The following is a 22083-nucleotide window of genomic DNA, read 5'->3' as shown; positions in this document are numbered from 1 at the left end:
TTTGAGATCTAATCCATGTGCTCATAATGCATTTCTTAGCAACTACCAGTGGCCTTTTTAGCATCTGTGCTCTAAGAGCCAATGAGGCCGCAGCTTTGAGGAGGACATTTCAAAGGTATATTTTCTATTAATATAGCACAAAGAGCAACATAGTTATAATAGCTTTGATGCCTTCTACATTACTACAGACTCAAAATTAAAGGGTCTAAATTTGTCTCTATTTAACATCAATATGCTGTCACTTTTTACCCAACCTCATCTACACATGAGACATTATGAATGTTTCCTTGTATATTAAGTCTCTATTGGAGTTACTTATTTTAACTTACATTTTTACTTGCATTTCATCAAAATATTGTAGAACATTTCAAAGATAATAACTATATTTCACAATGGTCCTTTAAAAGTAGTAAGCTTTTATTTCCACATTAATGACAAAATAGGTGCAAATATATATATTATTTAACTTACCAGGTTAACACCTATCACTACATGTTCATCTTTTTTTTCACTCCATATTTCTTTTTAACAGACTTTTCTGTGATGATAGAAATGTTTTAAAGTTGCACTGTCCAATATGGAAGCCACTAGTATTTGACATAGGGCTAGTGTGACTGAGGAAGTGAATTTTAATTTAAATTAAATTTAATTAATTAAAATTAAAATTTAATTAGTTACTTATGGCTAGTGGCTATATTAGACAGCACAGCTCTATTATCTCCATCATCCCAATAAACTGCTCTTACAGTTAACCAGTTACTCATATCCAAATTCAATCAATATACTGTATTTTGTTTGTCAATTTCTTTGGTCTTACTTTGGCATTTGATTGACTATATCCTTATTTTACAAACTTTCCTTGGCACCTATGCTTTCATTCTTCGGGTTTTTAGTCTTGTATTGTCTCTTCTGTGGCTAATATTTATGATTTTAGATGTCTACTCTGGGCTGCCTTTTGATCTTATATTACCATTCTCTTAAAGCTGACTTTAGCTATTCATTCAACATTTACTGAGTATCTACTGTGTACAAAAATACTGGGACTAGAAAGAACTTACCCCTTTCTTTAAGGAACTCCCATGGCCCAACTGGCCTCAATGTAAAGATAACTCTTTTTCCCCATTCCCTCTCTCCCTCCCTCCTGTCCTCTCTCCTCTGTTTCCTTCTTCTGAAGTCTAGACTCACTACTCAAATTCCTTTTGATGGATACTTCAATTACGTATTAGTTACTGAACTTATCTCCCATTCCCAGTACCATTCCCCTTGAAATGAATTAAAAATCTTCCATCCGTCGTTCTTTACATTATCATACCCATATTGCTTCTTAATTATTTGTACAGTCTCTAATCTCATCTTTAATACATCATGTCATGTGACATTCATAGTCCCCACTCTCAGGAGTCCATAGTATTAATTCCTAACCATTCTTTCTTCCTGATACATTGAAGGGATCCACTTTCTCCTTGTAGCTCTTTCCCCATTTGCTTATTGCTAATTTGTAGGTTGAGGTCTAAACTCCTTGAAAGAAAGCTCTGCATGATCTACTTTGAAGGTGAACATACCCTATGCTTTAGCTATGCCAAACCAGTTGAATTCCCCATAATGCCATTTCCTTTCCTCCTTCATCTTTCCCTAGAGTGAACTTCTCATGTTTAAAAAAATTAGTTCTTGGAATGGCAAATGTGATCATCATATTGATTTTTAAATATGTATATTATTAATGTTAGCAGAAAGTGAAGGACAATTTGAGATAAAACTAAAATCAAAATAAAAGCACTAATGATAAAACAAACTATAGTCTTCAATGTCAAAATTAGATATTAAACATTAAAAAAAGAACTAGTCCTAACACCATTTTCGAATGCTCCCTTCTCTAGACAAAGTCAGAAGAGTTGTTCTTCCTGTTTCCACCATCAGCATCACTTTATACTAAATGCTTTCTGTATAGCAAGTACTATTCTGAGTGCTCTTGGTTATCTCATTTAATCCTTATAACAGCATAGTCAGGTCTGTCGATGCTAAATCTGAGGCACTGGGAGTAAATAACTTTCCCCCCTTTAAAAATTTGCTTGTGTGATTCTTTTTTTAAAATAGACTTTATTTACTAGAGCATTTTTAGGTTTACAGAAAAATTCTAAGAAAGTACAGACAGTTCCCATATACTCCCTCTCTCCATACAGGGCTTCATCCATCATTAACATTTTGCATTGCTGTGATGCATTTGTTGTGATTGATGAACCAATGTTGATCCATTGTTATGAACTGGAGTTCCTAAAGTGAGTCCCTAAAGTTCACTCTTCGTGTCACATAATTCTCTGGATTTTGACAAATGCAGAATGCATCTGACACAGTAGTTTCATCACCCTAAAAATGCTCTGTGCTTCACCTATGTATCCCCCCCCTTCATCCAGCAGCCACTGACCTTTTTAAGGTTTCTATAGTTTTGCCTTTCCAGATTGTCATATAGTTGGAATCATGCATTGTGTAGCCTTTTCAGACTGGCTTCTTTCACTTCACAATAAGCATTTAAAGTTCCCCATATATATACTTGCTGGGATTTTCTAGCCTATTGATATGATGGATTCTAATAATTGATTTTCAAATGTTGAATGAGCCTTGTATATCTGTAATAAATCCTACTTGGTTGTGTTGCATAATTCTACTACATTGTTTGATTCACTAATCTTTTTTGAGAATTTTTGGCTATTTACGTTTATGAGAGCTACTAGAGGCCCAGTTCACGAATTTGTGCACAGGTAGAGTCCCTAGACCTGGCCAGTGATCAGGGCCAATCAGGGCCTTCCTTCCCCGGCTGCCAGATGCCAGCCGGGGCCTGCCTTCATTCTGTGCCGCACCCTGTTGGTCAGCGCACATCATAGTGAGTGATCGAACTCCCGGTCTCCCAGTCGAACTCCCAAGAGGACACTTTGCATATTAGCCTTTTATATATATAGACTAGAGGCCTGGTGCATGAAATTCGTGTACTGGGGAGGGGTTCCCTCAGCCCAGCCTACACCCTCTCCAATCTGGGACCCCTTGGGGGATGTCCGACTGCCAATTTAGGCCCGATGCCTGTGGGCCTAAACCGGCAGTCGGACATCCCTCTCACAATCCGGGACTGCTGGCTCCCAACTGTTCACCTGCCTGCCAGCCTGATCACCCCTTAACCACTCCCCTGCCAGCCTGATTGATGCCTAACCGCTCCCCTGCCGGCCTGATTTTCCCCAAATGCCCTCCCCTGCAAGCCTGGTCACCCCCAACTGCCCTCCCCTGCAGGCCTGGTCGCCCCCAACTACCCTCCCCTGCCAGCCCAGTCACCCCTAACTGCCATCCCCTTCCAGCCTGGTCGCCCCTAACTGCCATCCCCTGCTGGCCTGATCACCCACAACTACACTCCCATGATGGCCATCTTGTGGCAGCCATCTTTGACCACATGGGGGTGGCCATCTTGTGCAAGGGTGTGCAATAATAATTTGCATTATTACCTCTTTATCATATAGGATTGGTCTTGTAATTTTCTTTCCTTGTAATGTCTTTGTCTGATTTTGGTAATAGGGTAATGTTGGCCTCATAGAATGTTAGGAAATGTTCCCTCTGCTTCTGTTTACTAGAAGTGATTGTAGAGAAGTAGTATAATTTCTTCCTTAAATGTTTGGGAAGTTCATTAATTATTGATTCAATTTCTTTCATAGATATAGGCCTATTCAGATGATTTATTTATCCTTGTCTGAGTTTTGGACACTGTGTCTTTCTAGGACTTGGTGCATTTCATGCAAGCTATCAAATTAGCAGGCAGAGAGTTATTAATAATATTCCTTTATTATCCTTTTAATGTCCATGAGGTCAGTAGTGATGACTCCTGTTTCAATTTTGATATTAAATAATTTGTTCTCTCTTTTTTTCTTGGTTAGCTTGGCTAGAGGTTTATTGCTTTTTTTTTTTTTTTAATCTTTTCAAATAACCAGCTTTAGGTTTAGTGATTTCTCTAAGTTCCTGTTTTCAATTTCATTGCTTACATTGCATTTAATTTGCTCTTTTTTTGTTTTCTAGTTTAGAATATTAACTTTATATCTTTATTTTTTCTAATGTGCATTCAATGCTATAAATTGCTAAGCTCTACTTTTACTGCATCTCACAAGTTTTGATAAGTTGTATTTTCATTTAGTTAAAATATTTTACATTTCTCTTGAGACTTCTTTAATCCCTGTGTTATTTGGAAGTGTGTTGTTTAATCTCCAAATATTTTGAGATTTTTCTACTTATCTTTCTATTGATTTCTAATTTAATTCCTTTATGGTTTGAGAGCATATAGTGTATGATTTCCGTTTTTTCAGTTTGTTAAGGTGTGTTTTATGATTGCAGGATGTTGTCTATTCTGGTAAATATTCCATGTGAGCTTGAAAAAAACATGCAGAGCTCGAAATGGGTTTCTCCAGGCCCAAACCACAGAGTCCACAGGGCTGCACTTCCTCTGGAGTTGCTAGGGGAGAATCGCTTCCTTGACTTTTCGGTTCTCTAGAGGCTGCCTCATTCCTTGGCTGGTGGCTCCTTCCTCCATCTTTAAAGCTCATCATTCCACGTCTATTTCTGTGTTCACATTTCCTTTTTATTTTTTTCTGGCCCTTCTGCATTTCTTCTTTATTTTTTAAAAAATATATTTTGATTTTTTACAGAGAGAAAGGGAGAGGGAGAGAGAGTTAGAAACATTGATGAGAGAGAAACATCAATCAGCTGCCTCCTGCACACCCCCTACTTGGGATGTGCCCGCAACCAAGGTACATGCCCTTGACCGGAATTGAACCTGGGACCCTTGAGTCCGCAGGCCGACACTCTATCCACTGAGCCAAACCGGTTAGGGCCCTCCTGCATTTCTTGTTTTCATGATTCTTGTGATACATTTTCCCCACCTGGATATTCCAGGATAATCTCCCAACTCAAAATCCTTAACATAAGCATATCTGCAAAGTCCCTTATACCTTGTAAGGTAACATCCTCATGAGTTCCAGAGTTTAGGGTCTGGACATCTTGGATGTGGGGTAGAGGGCATTATTCAGCCTCCCACAGTAGTGGAGTCGGGATTTGAACTCAATAAGCCTGTTCATGGAACTGCTTCTCTGTTTTATCCAGCTTCAATATCATCTTCAACATGTAAATGTCTCCTTTATGCTTTGTTTTAATAGTCTGTGTTTACCTTTCCAAGTAGGATGGTCACAGGACATACAGCATTTGAACCAAATGAGTTCAGATCAAGGAAAATATATAGAATGATGAGGCATCAACAATAGAGAAAATAATTGTTTTTGTTTGATTCCCCAGCTTTTTAAGGCTATGTGCATGCCTCACTTTTGCTGTAAACCAGTTACCTCCTAACATTAATATAAACTAAATTATAAATTAAATATTAAGGTAAGTATATGCATACATATTCAAATTTAGTAGCCTCCTGTGGCTAGTTGGCTGCTGTATTAGATAGCACAGCTCTGACCTCAGTCATTTCATCAGACTTCTCAGACAGCAGTGGAATGCTAATGCTAAAGAAAACTTGTCTGAAATGAAAATTCTAACAACTCATGTGGTCTTAATTTTTAGTTTCTCTATTTGTGGGATCAGAGTTGAGGCCTAAAGCACATTTTAGAGGTGCTTTATGTTATTACAGGTATTTTAGATACAGAACAAGCTTGCCATTGAGCTTGTTTGGCCAGATGCTCTTCTTCCAATCACCAGAAGCATAATTAATAGTAAAATGCCTTGGTAGTTTATTTTATCATATTCCTGTATTCCTAGAAGTACTTTGGGAGAATTTATTAACACAAGCTACTATAATAAAGGACTGTGTGAAACCACATTTGGATAGTGTTTTTATTATACTGGCAAATTTAACTACATTTCTTTGCAGTTTATGTGAACCCCACCCAAACTTTAACCTGTTTCCCATTTTGATAAAGTCCAATCGGGGGGAAAAGCAACAACAAAATAATCTTCCTGTGTGGCCTGTAGATATCAAATCTGAAGATTAGAATGCATTTCCAGCTAGGGACCATAAGCAAACGAACTCTCCTACAGATAACTACACCCTTCCTGTTTGGGACTGAGTTTACTGTGGAACAGATTTCGGAAATAGGTTTCTGACAGTTGTGAATTTTATTTATAAAATGTTGGAGGGTGTGGTTCTTCCTTTAACAAAAAACTAATTATTTCCTGTCTAATGGCCTACCAGTGTATTTGAAGCAGTCTCTTTAGAAAATTTACCCTTTAGTGGAGGATTACATTGCTTTGGGCAGTTCTGGTTGTTCTTAACTAATGTACAATATTTGTCTATTTCAATGAATAATTCAAAAAGGACTTAAAATTAAAAAATAAAACACAATCTTTAAATGCTTGTATTACCTTGTCTCCAGAGTGATAGTAGTTTACAATTTAAATAAATGTATGAACACATTTTAATATGGTTTTACTTTTGATATGCACATCTGTAGCACATTTATGTTCTGTAAATATGCTAAACGAAGAGTTAGAGTTTAGGTAAAACAGCAGATTTACATTAAAGAATTTGCAGGTTAATTCACAGTGTAACATTATCCTCATCTAGTACATCTGTTATAAAGGAGCCTATAAAATTTAGGCCACCCACAAAGTGGTCTGCTGAGGCCTGTGGTTGGCATTAGAATGCTGTTATTATGCGGGCTGACTGGTTTGGTAAGGAATTTACCTCCACTAAGACTGAAACATCATGGTTCTGACTTCCCCCCATGGGGGCTGCATTGGCTTGACTTGGGTACTATGTGTTTGTTAGAGCAGTTAATGTGCTCTGTTGCCTTGACATCACTTAGAGTATGTGAATGGTATACTGTTTTCTATGTTGGTTTATTAGAGTAGTATTATCAATTCTGGGTCGTGTAAATCTTAGGATAAACTGGAATAAATGGTTGGTTTAAATAGCTGAAATCAAACTTATTATTATAAGTAAATTTCATCATTATTTAGCAAAAGTGTGTGTGTTGGGGGGGGGGGGTGCACATGCACACCCTGAAATGGAGAAAGCAGCTAAGGGATTTATATATTTTAATTTCTCTGTCATTTGAAGAATTTATCCTATTAATTTTCTTGAGGCTTATGGATGGTTTTCAAGAGCAAGGACATTAATTGAATATAATTTAGCCACCTATTAGTAAGAGTCAAAATTAAATATTCTTTAGATATTTATTTTTAAGAAATCAAACATTGCAGACATTTTAAAAATACAGCAGCAATTACCACAGCTAGCAGTGATCATTTGAGGAGTAAACACTATCACAAGCCAAACAATATCTCAAATTGTTTTTTTCTAAATGAACAACATTCTTTTTCAGAGAATAAACATGTTATATTGTTTTTGTTAAATTTAGAAAAGTCAAAATTTAATAGTTCTTTTAAAAAGGTTAATTTGTATTTCACTTAATTTTCATGGAGATTTAACTAATTTTCTCTAAATGCATGAATAACAAAGTATGAAAAATAACATAGACATCTAAAATGTATTTTGTGACTACAAATTAAGGAAATTATATTTTCTTAATAGTATGGAGGAAACAGCAATTTTTGGACAGGAAATAACATCTAATTGTCACTGATAAAAATTATATATTGTATTAAAGTAAAATATAAACACTGAGGTAGAAAATATATACACATGTATATATGTAATATGTATGGATTTATATATACATGTGCGTGCACACTCTACCTTGGTGACTTTATAGTTAAACTAGAGGCCCGGTGCACAAATTCATGCACGGGTGGGGTCGGGCCGGCCTGCCCCGATGGGGGCTGATCAGGGCTGGGCCGGCAGGGGCAAGGGGCTGCAGGCAGTTGGCCAGCCAGCCCTGCCCCCAGTCAGGGTGGGAGAGCTGATCAGGGGCAAGCCGGCAGGGGAGAGGGGCGAAAGGAGGTTGGGGGGCCAGTCGGGGCCCATATCAGGCCAGTCATAGAGACCGGTCATTCCGGGCAGTTGGCTTTTATATATATAGATATTTATAGCTTGGAAATTTTTTTTTAAGTAAATACTTTTGGCATTCTTATAGTTGTTTGTTAATGTACTAAACAGAATTTTGAATTTGTCATCTAGTCATGGTTCAAACAAATGATCTGAAGTTAGGTGCTGAGAAACTTTTTTCTTCCAAACAAGTAAATGAATAAATCCATTAATGTGCCTTACCGCGCTAGTCTTTTGTTCCTAGTTCTTCTCACCTCTAGTCTGATGTCCTTTTTGTAGACTGCCTTATGCTGACAAAAGTCATGCCTAACTTCGGTAGTCAGTGATGGGGTATAGCAGTGTTTCCCTACTCATTGAAGTTGTCAGCAAACCTCATAGATGGAGGTTTAAATGGCCTTTGGCAATTAGTGACTACTCAGGGCCAACAGAGGTTCAGTTATATTACTGTCTCCCTTTTGAACTTTAGCATCATAATTCTGCCAACTGAACCAGCTCAGTCTTTGACTAATCATTTTCACTTTCAGCTAACGACAATGTATTTCATCTTTCTAGGTTTACCGACAAGACTGTGAAACTTTTGGGATGGTTGTGAAAATGCTGATTGAAAAAGATCCTTCATTAGAAAAGTCCATACAGTTTGCATTGAGACAGAATTTACATGAAATAGGTGAGCGGTGTGTGGAAGAACTCAAGCATTTCATTGCAGAGTATGACACCTCTACTCAAGACTTTGGAGAGCCTTTTTAAAAATTTACTTGCTCAGGCCAAAAAAAAAAAAAAAAAAAAAAAAAGGTACTAGATAGTCCCCCTCCCCCACTGGATTGTGTAAATCCTTAAAATACGGATTTTTTTTTTTTGATGAAGAGAAATACTTTATGATAGTTGACCACAATTCCAATATCAAATAAACATCTAAAATAGTCTTAAGATATTTTAATTAGAATTTGTTTTATCTATGTGTAGAGCCTTCTAATTAATTACTTACCTTTTCCCCCCTCTAAAATGATGGGTCAAGTAATGTTTCAAGTCCTGGAGAACAGCTTTCTGTACTTACTCATGTGCTATAGTCTTCCATAGTATGTGATCATTTGTTTGGTCACACTAGTGTAATTTTTAGAGATCATTCCACTTAAACATTTATAAGATTTTTGCATTTCATAGTCATTGATACCATGTGAAAATGTTAGAATTCTAAGTTGTGATCTTATTGACTTGTTGCTTGCTTATCTTAGGCTTTGTAAGTTTTAATATGTTTAAGTATAAGATCCAAATAAACTGAATACCTTGGTATCTTAGAGAATATTTGCTTTGAGTATAAATTCTCATTGCAGTAACTAGAGCACTTAAATCTCTTAAAAGACACCTCACAATAAAATCCTGTTTTCTAAGTAAATGAACCTAAATTAATGTCTTCTATTAAAATAATCCTGAAATTCTTGTGTGTGTCTTAGACAACATCATATATAGGTAATTTGAGATGAAAGATGAGGGCCATTTTAAAGCTGAAATTTCTTTTAAAATTTCTAGTTGAAAGAGAAAAATTTAGAATTTGAGTAGTAGAGCTACTTTTTTTCCCCATTGGCCCATATTCCCTATCTCAAGAAAGAAGACTGATACCATATCCATGATTAAACTATTTACCAATTATGCCTTTGTTAATCTCTTTGTATTCTAAAAATTTCTTTGTTTTGCTGCTTTTCTAAGGGGTTCTTAGCCCTTCAAAAGTGTTTTTGGAAGAAACAAAGCAGAGTAGGTAATAAGCCTCGCACAATGACCTTTCACCAAGCAGTCTGTGTAAACCATCCTTTATGAGCTAGCCATCCAAATAACAGGTTAGTTAGGAATCTAACTGGGACGATTAGGATATTCCACTCATTTCCTGTTCTCTTCCAGCTGTCCAGTGGCATTTAGCCAAAATAGTAATTTTGTGGCATTAGTTAGGAAATCTTAAAAATTATGTTTGTTATTACTACCCAATATCATTATCCTCCCATCCTCTTTCCATTTCCACTTTTCTCACCTGAATTCTGGCATCATTTTTTAGTGGCCTTTATTGATACTATCTTAACTACCCAGAGTAGATAAACATTTTATTAAATGTGGAAATAGCAGTATAAATAATTTTAGCAGGTCCTATAATAGGTACCTCAAAAAATGTATTATGCCATTCCACAAATTTAAAATTGAATCAAAGGCAACAATTATTTTCTTAAGTTTCCTATATAAGACCTTGAATTTTAATTACTGCCATTTAGAAGTTGTACATAGCCAAAACTCAACCCCACATATCATCTCTGGTATTCTTTATTAATATGAGCAATGATTTTGTTTGTTACAAAGACCTTAAAAAGAATAAAAGTACTGATTTTGTTTCTCCCCTGTCCCCATGTGTTTCTTCTCCTTCATTGTTGTAATTCCAGGATCCATTTTCTTTAGTCGAGATGTCACAATTTAATAAATAAACTTGAGAAACTACCATGGAGGCAAAAGAGTTGTTCACTTTTTTGAAATTCATTAAATTATAGGACTTTTACCCACAATACATTTAAATGTAGGTTCAACAGATAACATTTAAACATTAAAGCGGTTTATAATAAGCTTTCCACCAGCTTTATTCTGGTAGGTTTGTCAGTGTTAAATCTCTCTGTGTGTGTTTGTTTTTTTCTTTAAGCTTTAAAGTCTAATTTTAGGATAGATAAATTCAGATGGGTACCAGCGTGTGTATTTTGCAAAATGTTCTTCATTAAAAAAATTTGTTTGTAAATTATCCATTGTTTTTGAGTATGTCCAACTGATGTGATAAAATTTTCATTGTCTTATAAAGCCTTGGTGATCAAAAGGGGAAAGCAGATATTGTGAAACTTTTTGTGAATTTTAAAAGTGCAAAATAAAGCAACTAGGTTTAAATAATTATATTGTCGTTTTTCTTTTTAACCGTTTCGAAGTGTTTTACAGAAATGTAGATTTTTATTCCTTTCTCCTGCAAGATTACTCCTTAGTGTTCAGTTCATCCACTCAGCAGGATGGAGGAAGTTTGAGAAACTATTACCTTTGGTGTCATAGGGAGTCTTGATATCTGAGAAAGCAGTTAAACATAAAATCGAGCCCAGAGTAGTGCTCCGTGGGTGTGTAATTATGAGCCTGGTTTCAGAGAACTACAGGATTAAAATCCCACATCTATGTAGTAACCTCTGGAGGGCTCTGGAACCATGCTGTCTTTGTGACCCCAGTTCCTAGCATCCTTTGGGATGTTTTAGGGATTCAAATTTATTGAGACTTCACAAAGGAAGTGAAATTTAACCCTTGGGTCTTATTCTAGCAGAAAAAGGGAAGTATTAGAAGTCTAGAAGGAAGGGACTGAAGCTGGTTGGGGAAGATGTAGGAGACGAATATAGAAAGGGTAGGTTGAGAGCAGAATGTGAAGGATTTTGAATGCTTATAACTTTGTCCTTTCTCTCCTACTTATCAATGAGGTTTGAAAATACTACTTTTGTATTTATTTATACTTGTCAAAAATGTTGATTTCTCATACACCCTCAGCCACTTCCTAGCCCTGAGCCAGTTCATAGATGCAGAACCTCTTAAAGGAAGGGGAGGCCAGATCCCCTTAAGAAAGGACTCTGCTACCTTGCTAGAATATTATGTAGTGGTTTCAGCTTCCTTTCAGAGCTTCCTGCCAATGGTCCTAAACTCCAAGACTGACAGTTCTTTGGCAGACATTTTGGAGATGGTGGTCTGGCCATCCCTGAAGTATTCTTGGTGGACAGTATTCAGTGTTGCAGGCTGCTGGCCACCCAGGTGGCTGTACGGCTGTAATGCTGCTGAGGCTGACACCTGGAGCTCCCGTAATGGCCACATTCTCCTGGCCACACCAAGGTTTGTGGGTTAGCACAGTACATTTATCATCTCCTTCCTGCCAGTTCTCTTGAGAGCACTGATGTTACCCAATTCAGTGATACAAAAGGAGGGAGGCTAGTCACTAAGGTAGTTAGAATATATTATCTCCTTATTCCATGGTAATGGAGTCAAAATTGAGTCATATAACTACCTCATTAGGACTGCATTTACTTTTCTTGTAGTTAGGTGTGACCAAGTTAGACTATGTTCTCTCATGTGGAATTGGAGTGAAAGTACTGTTACTTCTGGTCTGGGACCCTTAGGACAATAGATATGCCTCCTCCATGCTCTCTTCTATCCCTTCCCAAAATTGAAGCAATAACAACCCAGCCTTGATTTATTGCAGAGTACAAGATGGAAGGAGCCTGGATCCTTGCGTGACCAAATGGAGTATTGAACTGTTGTGTGAAAGAGGAATCAATGTCTTTATTGTTTAAGCCACATGGTTGGTTTCTTGTTAGCGGCTCACTTTTGCTCAAGTAAATGATATTGGAGGGTTGGCTTCACTGAAGTTGCCCTTGGCTGGTGGCACCAGTTCCACATTTCCATTGTAATAATCGATCTTGGAGTAATGGGGACTTGTTGTATAAAAGGCTTTGCCAGTCCACTGAGTTTGTTTCAAGTCATATTTGAAATGTCAGTTGATGAGAAATATCATTAAAGCCTCGTGCATATTTGTATAGCAGTAGAGACAGCTTGAATCTATAGCATGCTGGTTTTTTTGAGCTCTGTTCCCACAGATTAATGGTGTTCTAATGATAGACCATGATAATTAAAATTGTATAAGGTTTGCCGAAACCGTTTGGCTCAGTGGATAGAGCATCGGCCTGCGGACTGAAGGGTCCCGGGTTCGATTCCGGTCAAGGGCATGTACCTTGGTTGCGGGCACATCCCCAGTGGGAGGTGTGCAGGAGGCAGCTGATCGATGTTTCTCTCTCATCGATGTTTCTAGCTCTCTATCCCTCTCCCTTCCTCTCTGTAAAAAATCAATAAAATATATTTTAAAAAAATTGTATAAGGTTTTAAACTGTCAATCGTGTGCGTATGTATGAAATAGAGGTTTTCTGAAATATAAACATTCAAGAACATGTAAAATAACCACAACGTATATAGACACTTGCTGCAAGAGGATGTCTGGGGTATGCCTCCATGCCCAGGACACCCATGTGCTGTCTGTGTTTCCTGGTTAGAATACATATAAGATGGGGAGGAGGAAAAAGGGGCAGAGCTGCCCTGGCCAATGGCCATGTGGCCTTCAGAACTGCATCTTAAGGGAATGCTCCCCTTGGCTCAGGGCCCATTTCTGGGGTCACCTGTTGGCACCCCCACTTACGAACTTTCTGGCTGAGACCCTGACACTGTCTTTGATGGCACTGAGGGTTCACTGAGAGCAGGAGGCTGGACAAGCTGCCTGAGAAGGGGAGAGGATCCAATGACTGTCCCTACATCCTCCAAGTGGGAAGAGTCCATCCTTCGTGACCAAACTCCTGAGAAAGACACTGGCCCAATGTCTGCGACACCTTCAAGTTGGTCCAGCTCCAGCCACCTGGGCTCCTCCCTGGCACCAGATCCCAGATGGCCTCTGCCCACAGCCTGCGCTTGTCTGGTGGGTAAGGTGGGGAAGACTTCTGAAGCCAGGAGGGGGTCAGCCCCCAGTGGATGGGGCTGTGGGAGGCAGGCCCGAGGCTGGGGAAGGAATGGAAGAAGATGCAGTCCATCAGCGAGCAGCTCACCAGGCTGAGGCATCTGTTTTTGTGCTCAAGTTTTTGATTTCCCTTTCCTCTCCTAGACTGGACTGAATGTTAGCTGTGCCACGGGCTCGTGCGACATGGCACCCCCACCACTGCAGTCCATGGACATCACAGGGGTGGTGTCCCATTGCTGCAGGGCTACTCAGTTGAGAGGTGGTCTAGTGTGAACATAGGAGCAACCTGATCCATCCCAGGACCCTGGAGAGACGGAGCTCTCTCAGCATCTCCTCATCCCCGGGGTTAGCTTGATGGCCATGGCCTTCCTGCCCCACCTCTGTCCTGAGGTAGGAATGTTGGCGAAGGGATAATGTCCTTAACTGCTAAGCTAGGGTCGGTGTGTGGGACTAGCCCCACTTTGGCAGGAACTTCCCATTTTTAAAACTTTGTATCCTGCTACTTTTTTACAGTGGAATCTAGTGTACCATATTGGATGTGGCTTAAAATGTGTATCAGGTTTAATATACTAAATAGGATTATGAGAAGCACCATGTTTTTCAGTTATTTCACTATCTAAACAAGGTTAAAGTCACATTCTAGTGTTTTTTGACTCACAAACATTTTCCCATGTAATAAGCTGGTGGGGATTGTATTCTCATTTTACTTTCAAGGGCAAGAGACGTTATAACTTGCCTTAAGGTCAGATTGCTGGAAGTGGGAATGCCAGAGATTTACTCAAACCTTTATTTATTTTTTTTTTAATCCTCACCTGAAGATACCTTTTCCATTGATTTTCACAACTGAAAGAGAGGGAGGAGTAAGGGAGTGAAGAAAATTGATGTGAAAGAGACACACCGACTGGCTGCTTCCTGCAAGCACCCTGACCAGGGGTGGGGAGCGAACCCGCAACCCAGGTATGTACTTTTGACTGGGGATTAAACCCAAGAACCTCCGGTGCGAGAGCCAATGCTCTAACCACTGAGAAAAACTGGCCGGGGCTCAAATCTTTAAACTCTGAATTCAGTGTTCCTGGAAATGGTGGAAAAGCTTGGTGGTCACTTTACCCTCAGTTGCTGCTACCTTCTGTATTGGTTCCCATGACTTCTGCTTTGGAGCTGTTAGAGAAAACACCTTTGAGGTTCATGAGGGGTAGTTAAGGGGCAAGTAGCATGTGGGGTTACAGCCCCCATGGCCAGTGCAGCCCAGGACTTGGCTCTATGGGAGCTATACCTGGACCCCTAGTGGAGTTGGAGAAGAGCCATTTAAGTGGAATGAACCTGGTAATTCAACTCTCCTAGGAACCAACATTAATTAAATATAGTTAACACCTTTTCAGCTTTGCTTACAACATGTTCAGAGATTCCAGGCTAAGATTGCTGCTGATAGCAGCCCTCTGAGATGTAGAAAAAAAATCTTCCTTTTCATCCTGGTAATGGGAGAAATAACATGAGGGAGGATGATACTTTACCTTTCACATAACTCGCTGCAGTCTTCAGACTGTCTAATTAACGAGGCTAACGCTGACTTGAAGCATATGCATTCTGGGCAGAGATTATCTCCAAACTTGCTCATGACTTAGTGTAACCTCTTGCTCACTCAGCATTAATATTAAAAAGCACCATCTTTCTTTAAAACTTCCAGCTCCCACGAGCCATGGTCTTTGGAGGGATCCTTTCTGGAATCCTGACCAGACAGATATGTTGGTAAATAAAAGAGTCACAAAAAGGGAAGTGACACTGCTGAGTGGGAAGACTTCTGACCTGAAAAATTCAGTCCAGTCTCCACCAAGTACTAAAGCTGGAAGCAAGCCTTGGTGATGGTGTGGCTCTCACTTTAGACTGGAAACTGGTCAGAGCACTTAACCTGCTCGAATTAATGAGGGAGCCGAGTCTCCTCAGCCGGAACACCTGACTCCTGGAGTCCAGGATGCTTTGCACCACTCCAAGATCAACTTAGTGGTGGGTTTCTATTAGCCTTGTAATTGTCTTTTTCAAGGTCAGTCTCTTGGTTCACTTATATAAAAATGCTGAAACAAGTTATCAGCATTTATACTGGTCTCATATTCTTCGTGGTACTAAGTTGTCTGGAATCAAATGCTTCCAGGGAAGGGGCTGCAAGTTACTTCTCAAGTTGGCATAACAGCACCCGTGCACACAGAGCAGGAGAGATGTGAACTTTCCTTTGCAAAAAGAAAAGTTGAGGCTAAAATGGATCCCTGTAATGGAAATTCTAATACGTCTGTTTAAAAAGAATAACTTGGCTCTAATCCTGAGGCCAATTCTGTATGTACCCATTGTCTTTTCCTCCACTTATTTGTGAAAGCCACCCTTACACTTTATTCCCCGGAAAAGTTCAGGACTTTATGACCTTGGCAATATGTGAACTGAGAGGTACAAAATTCAGTTTGCTCCTGCTTATTTCTCCTTGGCCCCGTTTACCTGGAAGCCTTCCTAATGTGTGAGATTGCAGAACCCTATGTGGCCTGGGCAGGAGCATGCCTTCTGCTTTTAAACAGGTCCAAAGAACGGCTACAGAACCTACCTACGCAATTAGCAATTTCCTCATTTGACTAATTAAAATAGACTTTTATCATAATTGAATTGATGAGACTCTTAGTGTAACTTTTTAATCCCATTAAATTTTCTTCTTTGTGTATCCAAAAAACTCACATGTATTTCTATAAACAATAATTTGTTGTGCCTCCCCTAGGCAGCTCCAAGGTTTAGGGCACGGTTTGCCACTCTGTTGACTAATGAGTTTGCCAACCACTGGTTTAGGGGGATCAACTTCAGGCTCTTGAATTTGTAACTCATGCATTGGAGACTTGCTGATGGCAGGCTTATTTTATTTACAATGTTTTAGAAATGTTTGGATTAGTTGCTAGTATTTTAAAACTGAGATATTTCACAAAAGTTCAAATTCCCAATTTCTCTTAATCTGAAGGTCTAGCAACCTGGTTCTCCTTTTCGTGGCAGGAGTCAAGTGTCCATTAGAAACGAAGCTCAATACATGAGTATGCCCACACTATGTTAATAATGGCTGTAGTGAAGTTTTCTGGGCATTCCTGAAATAAGTCCACACCAACACGTCCATGTCCCAACACCCAAGGGCCAAGGTGGACAGGGATGTGTGCCGTGTGTGGAAATCAAGCAGTCATGGGTACCCAGTGTTACTACCCTTTTAAAAAGGCCCAGGATTTGTATGTGAAGTGAAAGGGTTAGACAACCAATGGTATCTCCTTTCACTTCTGGAACTTTTTATTTAACTCGGGAACTAGAAAGCAGAGAGTCAAGAATAGCAAATGCATACACAAAATGAATCATTACCTTTTAATGAGAGCTAAATGGAGTGTTCAAAGAATTTTAGGTCAGTCTGTGTTTCATAGACCACAGTAAAGCCTTTGACTGTGTTGATTGTGCAAAGCTGTGGATTGCACTGAAAGTGGGCGTGCCTCAGCCCTTGACTGTCCTGATGCGTCCACCGTCAGGACAGAATATGGAGGGACAGATGGTTTCCTATAGGCAAAGGTGTCAGACAAGGGTACACCTGATCTTTCTATGTGTTTAATCTGTATGCGGAACATAGCACATGAAAAACTGAGCTAGACTCAGGAAGTAATAATCAGTGGAAGAAATATCAATAAATATATGTAGATGACAGCATCTTATGGGAAGAAAGTAGCAATAATTCGAAACTTGATGAAAGTAAAAAAAAAAAATAAAATAAAAAAAAAATGCCAGAACAGGACTGCATTTGAACAGCAAGAAGATAAAAAATCATGACTATAGAAGAAATACACAACTTTAACAAAGATAATGAGGACACTGAAATTGTGAAAGATTTTGCTTATCTTGGCCCATTCATGAATTCCCATGGAGAATGCAGTCAAGAGAAGGCAGTGGAAGAATTAAGAGATCACTAGGAACAAGGATGTGCTATTAGAGGCCACACCTAAGGTCATCCACTTCCTCCCAGTCTCAATTACTATGTACGGATGTGAAAGGTGGACGAAGGAGGCTGGCAAGAAAAAAAATGGATTCGTATGAAATACAGTGTTAAATGTCTACAGACACCCTAAACCGCCAGAAAGACAAACAAGTGGGTCCTACAGCAAATAAAGCGTGAAATGTCACTGGAAGCAAAAATGACAAAACTGAAGCTGTCCTGCTTCGGGCATATCATGAGAAGGCAGGTTCTTTGGAAAAGACAATAATGCTGAGAAAAATAGAAGGCAGCAGGAAAAGGAGATCAAATACCAGATGGATTGACTCCATAAAGGAAGCCACAGGCAGGAGTTACAGAGCTGAGCAGGGCTGCTGAGGACAGGACATTGTGGGCATCACCCACTCATAGGGTCCCCGGGAGTCGGAGCCGACTCATGGGCATGTAGCACACACCAGAGTTCCTGCTGTCATTCTGTCAGCGTCCCTCCATGGATCATAAGCTAAATGTTCTCCAGTTTGGCCTGAAGTGAGGAAAATGCAACCATTAGGATTCCGCTTCACCCATAGAGAGATTAGAGGCAGTGTTTTAACATTTGAGATTTATCTTGGGACTAAATTTTAGAGTTTGGTGACTGACCACACATTTTGCACTCTTGTTAACTAAATCTATGCACACCTTTTAGCAACTATGCTTAATTTTCTTGCCAAGTCTTTATAGAACTGCAAGGCAGTCGCTTTCCTTTCTTCCTTTGCCAATAAGCTTTAAAGATTATCATTGTGAGTAAATATTTCTGCATTTCCTTAAGCCTTTGGCAATCTAACCCTTATAAAAGGAAATGCAAAAATGAAGTGTGAGAAGAAGCAAAAGCAACTAATCTTTTGAGAATGACTTGAAAACCACTGAGGACAGTGACTTCATTTATAACCACATTTTCCCAGGCTAAGCATGACCTGTTTATTATGTTATCCATCCCCTATGAGCACCATATAGCAACAGTCTTTCCAAAAGGATGCCCATTCTTTTCTTTTTTTTTATAGGAGGACACCAGCTCCACGCAGAATGCCCATTCTTGGCAGCATTAGGTTCCAAAAAGGTTTTCAAAATAAATTTTAAAAAATGTGCTTCTATGTTATGTGAGATTGTGATGGAATAAGGATTCTCATACAATGTTAGTATAAATGTCAATTGGTAATTTTTTTGGAGGAAAATTGTTGATACCCATCAACATTTTACATGCATAGCCTTTGTCCCAGTGAGTGTGCTACTCAGAATTGCTGTGCACACCTGCCAGTGCAGGATAAGGTGTCGATGAGGAAATTCAGGTCCAGCACCAAGGTTAAGTGAATGGCAGTACATCTAAAAGTGGAAGATTATGCAGTCACTGAAAGCATGAGGTAGGCCTATATGCACCAATTTGAAATGTCCACATGTAAAGTGAAAAAAGCGAGTCTCAGTGTGTATAGTTTGCTCCTGTTTTTAAAAGAGGTTTATGTAACAAGGCTTTACCATCTGAAGGCTCCACTAGGAATGAATAGCAGTGGTTACCTTTGGGGAGGGGGCCTGAGGGACTGGAGGTGAAGAGTAGAAAGGAGACACTCGTTCTTGTTTGAATTTTTTTGCCACGTGCATGCATTTCCTTTTTCTTGTTGATGTTTTGAAATGAACCAGACTAGGGAACTGATGGTAGTTACTGAGGAAAGAGCTCTCAGCAGTGGTGTGTTTCTGAAGGGCTCTGTGTAGCCCAGATACAAAGCCTTGCTGTGTCCAGGGATGTGTGCAAGGGATGTGTGCAAGGGATGCCGTCGACCACTGGTTACCTACTGGGTTTGTGTGGCTCCTTCCCAAGGCCTAGCGGCTTTCCTCATTCCAGTAAACATGGACAGCCGTGCCTCTGTGCCACAAGCCCTCTTTCCCACCTACTAGCAGGGGCAGTGGACGTGCAGGCATCAAATGGTGGTCTGTTAACGACAGAACGGGAAAAGAAATCATGCCTAAACACAGGAGCAAAGTGGAAGCTGTCTGGATGTTTGCAAAAATGTGTGTTCAGAAAAGTAGGTTGTTTATTATTTATTATTTATTTAATACCTTCCAAAAGGTCCAAAATACCACTGGGACCTTAGCTATAGGACTGCAGCGTATGTGCAAGAATGGCACATACCAAAATATCAGCTCATTAGTTCAAGTCTAAGATAATTTTCCCTTGAAATAGAACCTCCTATTAAGTTGAAATAGTCAGTGGTACAGCATCCTCTAATTTAAAGATTTTAAAAGAAAAACATAATCAGAAGGCCCGGTTTTCAAAATTGCTGCTAAAAGCCAACAAATTAGCTGGAAGGGAGGGATGAAAAGGAATAACCTCTCTTCAAATAATAAATCTACAAAGTCCTCTGCCACAAAAAAGCAGATCCTTGTAGTTTTGGTCTCTTCCCATGAGATAATCACCACCTTGCTAAAAATGGGACCTCCCTCCCCCCCCACATACACCATCCCCAAGTGGGGAAAAAAAAAACATCCACCCAAACAGTTTCTACTTGTTTTTACCATATATTCCAGGGGTCTATATGGGGTTTTTGTTTGTTTTTACATTTATACAGTTTACATTGCATGACCCATAAATAACACTCGGAAGATTAATAGGGCCATAGTTTTAAAGACTATTTACATAGCCCCACCATGCATACAGAGCCTTTTTAATATTGGGGGGGAAAAATAAAAAAAAAATTGAACTCTCCATCACTAGGCAATATAAATTTGACCATCTAAACTTATAAACCCTGACTAAAATACAAGCAATCATTTCATCCATAAATGCTGTTTCTGCTTCCCTAACAAATCTAGCACTGCAGTGTAACAAACATCTTGCAATTCAGGGATATAAAAATATCAGCTTTAAAATCTGAACTGTACATTATGTACATTAATATTTGCACCGTTAAATTAGGAATACACTTAAGTCTATGAAATACTACATTATAAATAGCAAAGTTTTTTTGTTTTGTTTTTCAATCTGTAGCTGGAGCTAATACAATAATACAAAGTTTACCTGGCTAAAGAGGACTGCAAGGGGACGAGGTGGCCTCTGAGATGGGGCGCACAGTGTTGGCTGGGTCAGGGTGACTACGTGCATGCCGCACAGTAAGACTGACCGATCAGGCCCTGGGCCAACCTGGCGTGGACAACGACACACACTATTGCTTTACAAAGGCGGCTGAAGTTCTCCGTCGTCTAAAATCAGTACCCCCGTCCAATCACCTTACGAGTTTCTAGAGGATTCTCTCGCAGACTGGAGACCAAAGCAGCTATGCAACACCCTAATGTACCTGACTGGCACCATCCGAGGAGGGTCAATGGGAGCCATCACACCTTCTGAGAGTTAATCTGACACTGTAAACAGCAGTCGGGGGGCTCATGTACATGGGCAAAGCACTTTAAACTATTTTAGCAACTTTCCTACGAAAGAAAAAGGATATGAGTCAAGAGGGTTAATGGCTAAGTTGAGACAGGACCTCCACAGCTACCGGGTTAAGAAATAATACAGTTTTTGCCCTTGTGTCCCTTTTTCTTCTTGGATTTAGTCATGCCCGGACCAAACTGAGGCGTGGGGAGTGCGGTCGTTGGGCTGGAAAGGTCGTCTGTGTAGTAGGCGTACCTCTGTGGCCGGGGCTGAGGGATCGGTTGTCCAAGAAAATAGCCTTCTTCTTCCGAGTCAGAGGAGGAGGAGGAGGAGGAGCACCAGGAGTCGTCGTCCTCCCCGTAGAGCCCCAGGAAGCGGGGCACCTGCGGGCTCTGCAGCGCGTAGTCGGAGGTGGCGTGGGCATAGCGCCCGTAGAGGTCGGCGTTCTGGATGTACGCCTGGATCTCCCGGGCGCTCTTATTCTGGATGAACTTCTCGTAGTTGTCGGGCGTGTACAGCCGCAGCCTGTCCTTGGGAGGGTACTTTCTCTCCGTGACGAGGTTCAGGGCGTTGTCGGAGCGGGACTTCCTGCTCCTCCGGCGGCGGTGGTGGTGAGGCCTGGAACCTCGCTCCTCGAAGTGGTACACCCGCCTCCGCGTCCTCTCGCTCATCGGGGGCTGCCGGATCTCCAGGTTGTCATAGCTCCCGTTGTCAATGACATCATCTGAGAACTTGACCTGCTGGGGCCTGGACTGGGACTTGGATCGTCGGAGCACTGGCAGGTGGACTGGTTTCTCCTCGGGCATGATTTTCTCTGGGCACAGCTCTGAACTGAGACTCTTTAAGGACTCGGCGCTCCGGTGCAGCATGGAAGAGTTCAGAGTCCCCATGTTGCTCATCTTCTCACAATCTTCTGCCTCTATCTCCTCAAAGTTCTGCAGGGAATATAAGGATGGCCTCGGCTTACTTTCTCCATCCACCGAAGCCCCTACAAGAAAAGCCAAGACAAGATGTGAGTCTCAGTGACCCTAATCATCTGACCATTTTACAAACAAGCTACTGAAAGGAAGCATTTCAAAGAAAATTCTCCTCAATTTCAGTGTTTGATTACCACCCACAAAGTAAACACAACATGCATATAAAGAGAGGAGGATGAATTTTGTTACTGACCCAAGGGGCACAGCCTT

General features: G+C 40.2%; 2 protein-coding genes across 12 annotated transcripts in view; one reads left to right on the top strand and one right to left on the bottom strand.

Annotated features, from left to right (window-relative positions):
• The window catches only part of PPHLN1 (periphilin 1), a 113267-nt gene extending 102385 nt beyond the window's left edge, over positions 1 to 10882 (top strand). For all 8 annotated transcript variants that reach the window (XM_080660519.1, XM_080660521.1, XM_080660517.1 and 5 more), the window contains one exon: positions 8525 to 10882. In XM_080660519.1, the coding sequence (XP_080516645.1) occupies positions 8525 to 8719 (195 nt within the window). In that variant the 3' untranslated portion in view covers positions 8720 to 10882. The remainder of the gene's footprint in view (positions 1 to 8524) is intronic.
• Positions 10883 to 19523: 8641 nt separating this feature from the next.
• Positions 19524 to 22083, bottom strand: part of PRICKLE1 (prickle planar cell polarity protein 1) — a 105617-nt gene continuing 103057 nt past the window's right edge. For 3 of the 4 annotated variants that reach the window (XM_080660668.1, XM_080660667.1, XM_080660669.1), the window contains exon 8: positions 19589 to 21884. In XM_080660668.1, coding sequence (XP_080516794.1) covers positions 21025 to 21884 — 860 coding nt within the window. In that variant the 3' untranslated portion in view covers positions 19589 to 21024. Of the gene's footprint in view, positions 21885 to 22083 lie in introns of all 4 variants that reach the window. The other variant, XM_080660666.1, reaches the window with a different exon arrangement.

The sequence above is a fragment of the Plecotus auritus genome (assembly GCF_963455305.1).
Source record: "Plecotus auritus genome assembly, chromosome: 3".
Taxonomy (NCBI): Eukaryota; Metazoa; Chordata; class Mammalia; order Chiroptera; family Vespertilionidae; genus Plecotus; species Plecotus auritus.
This window is presented reverse-complemented; position numbering and strand designations above follow the sequence as displayed.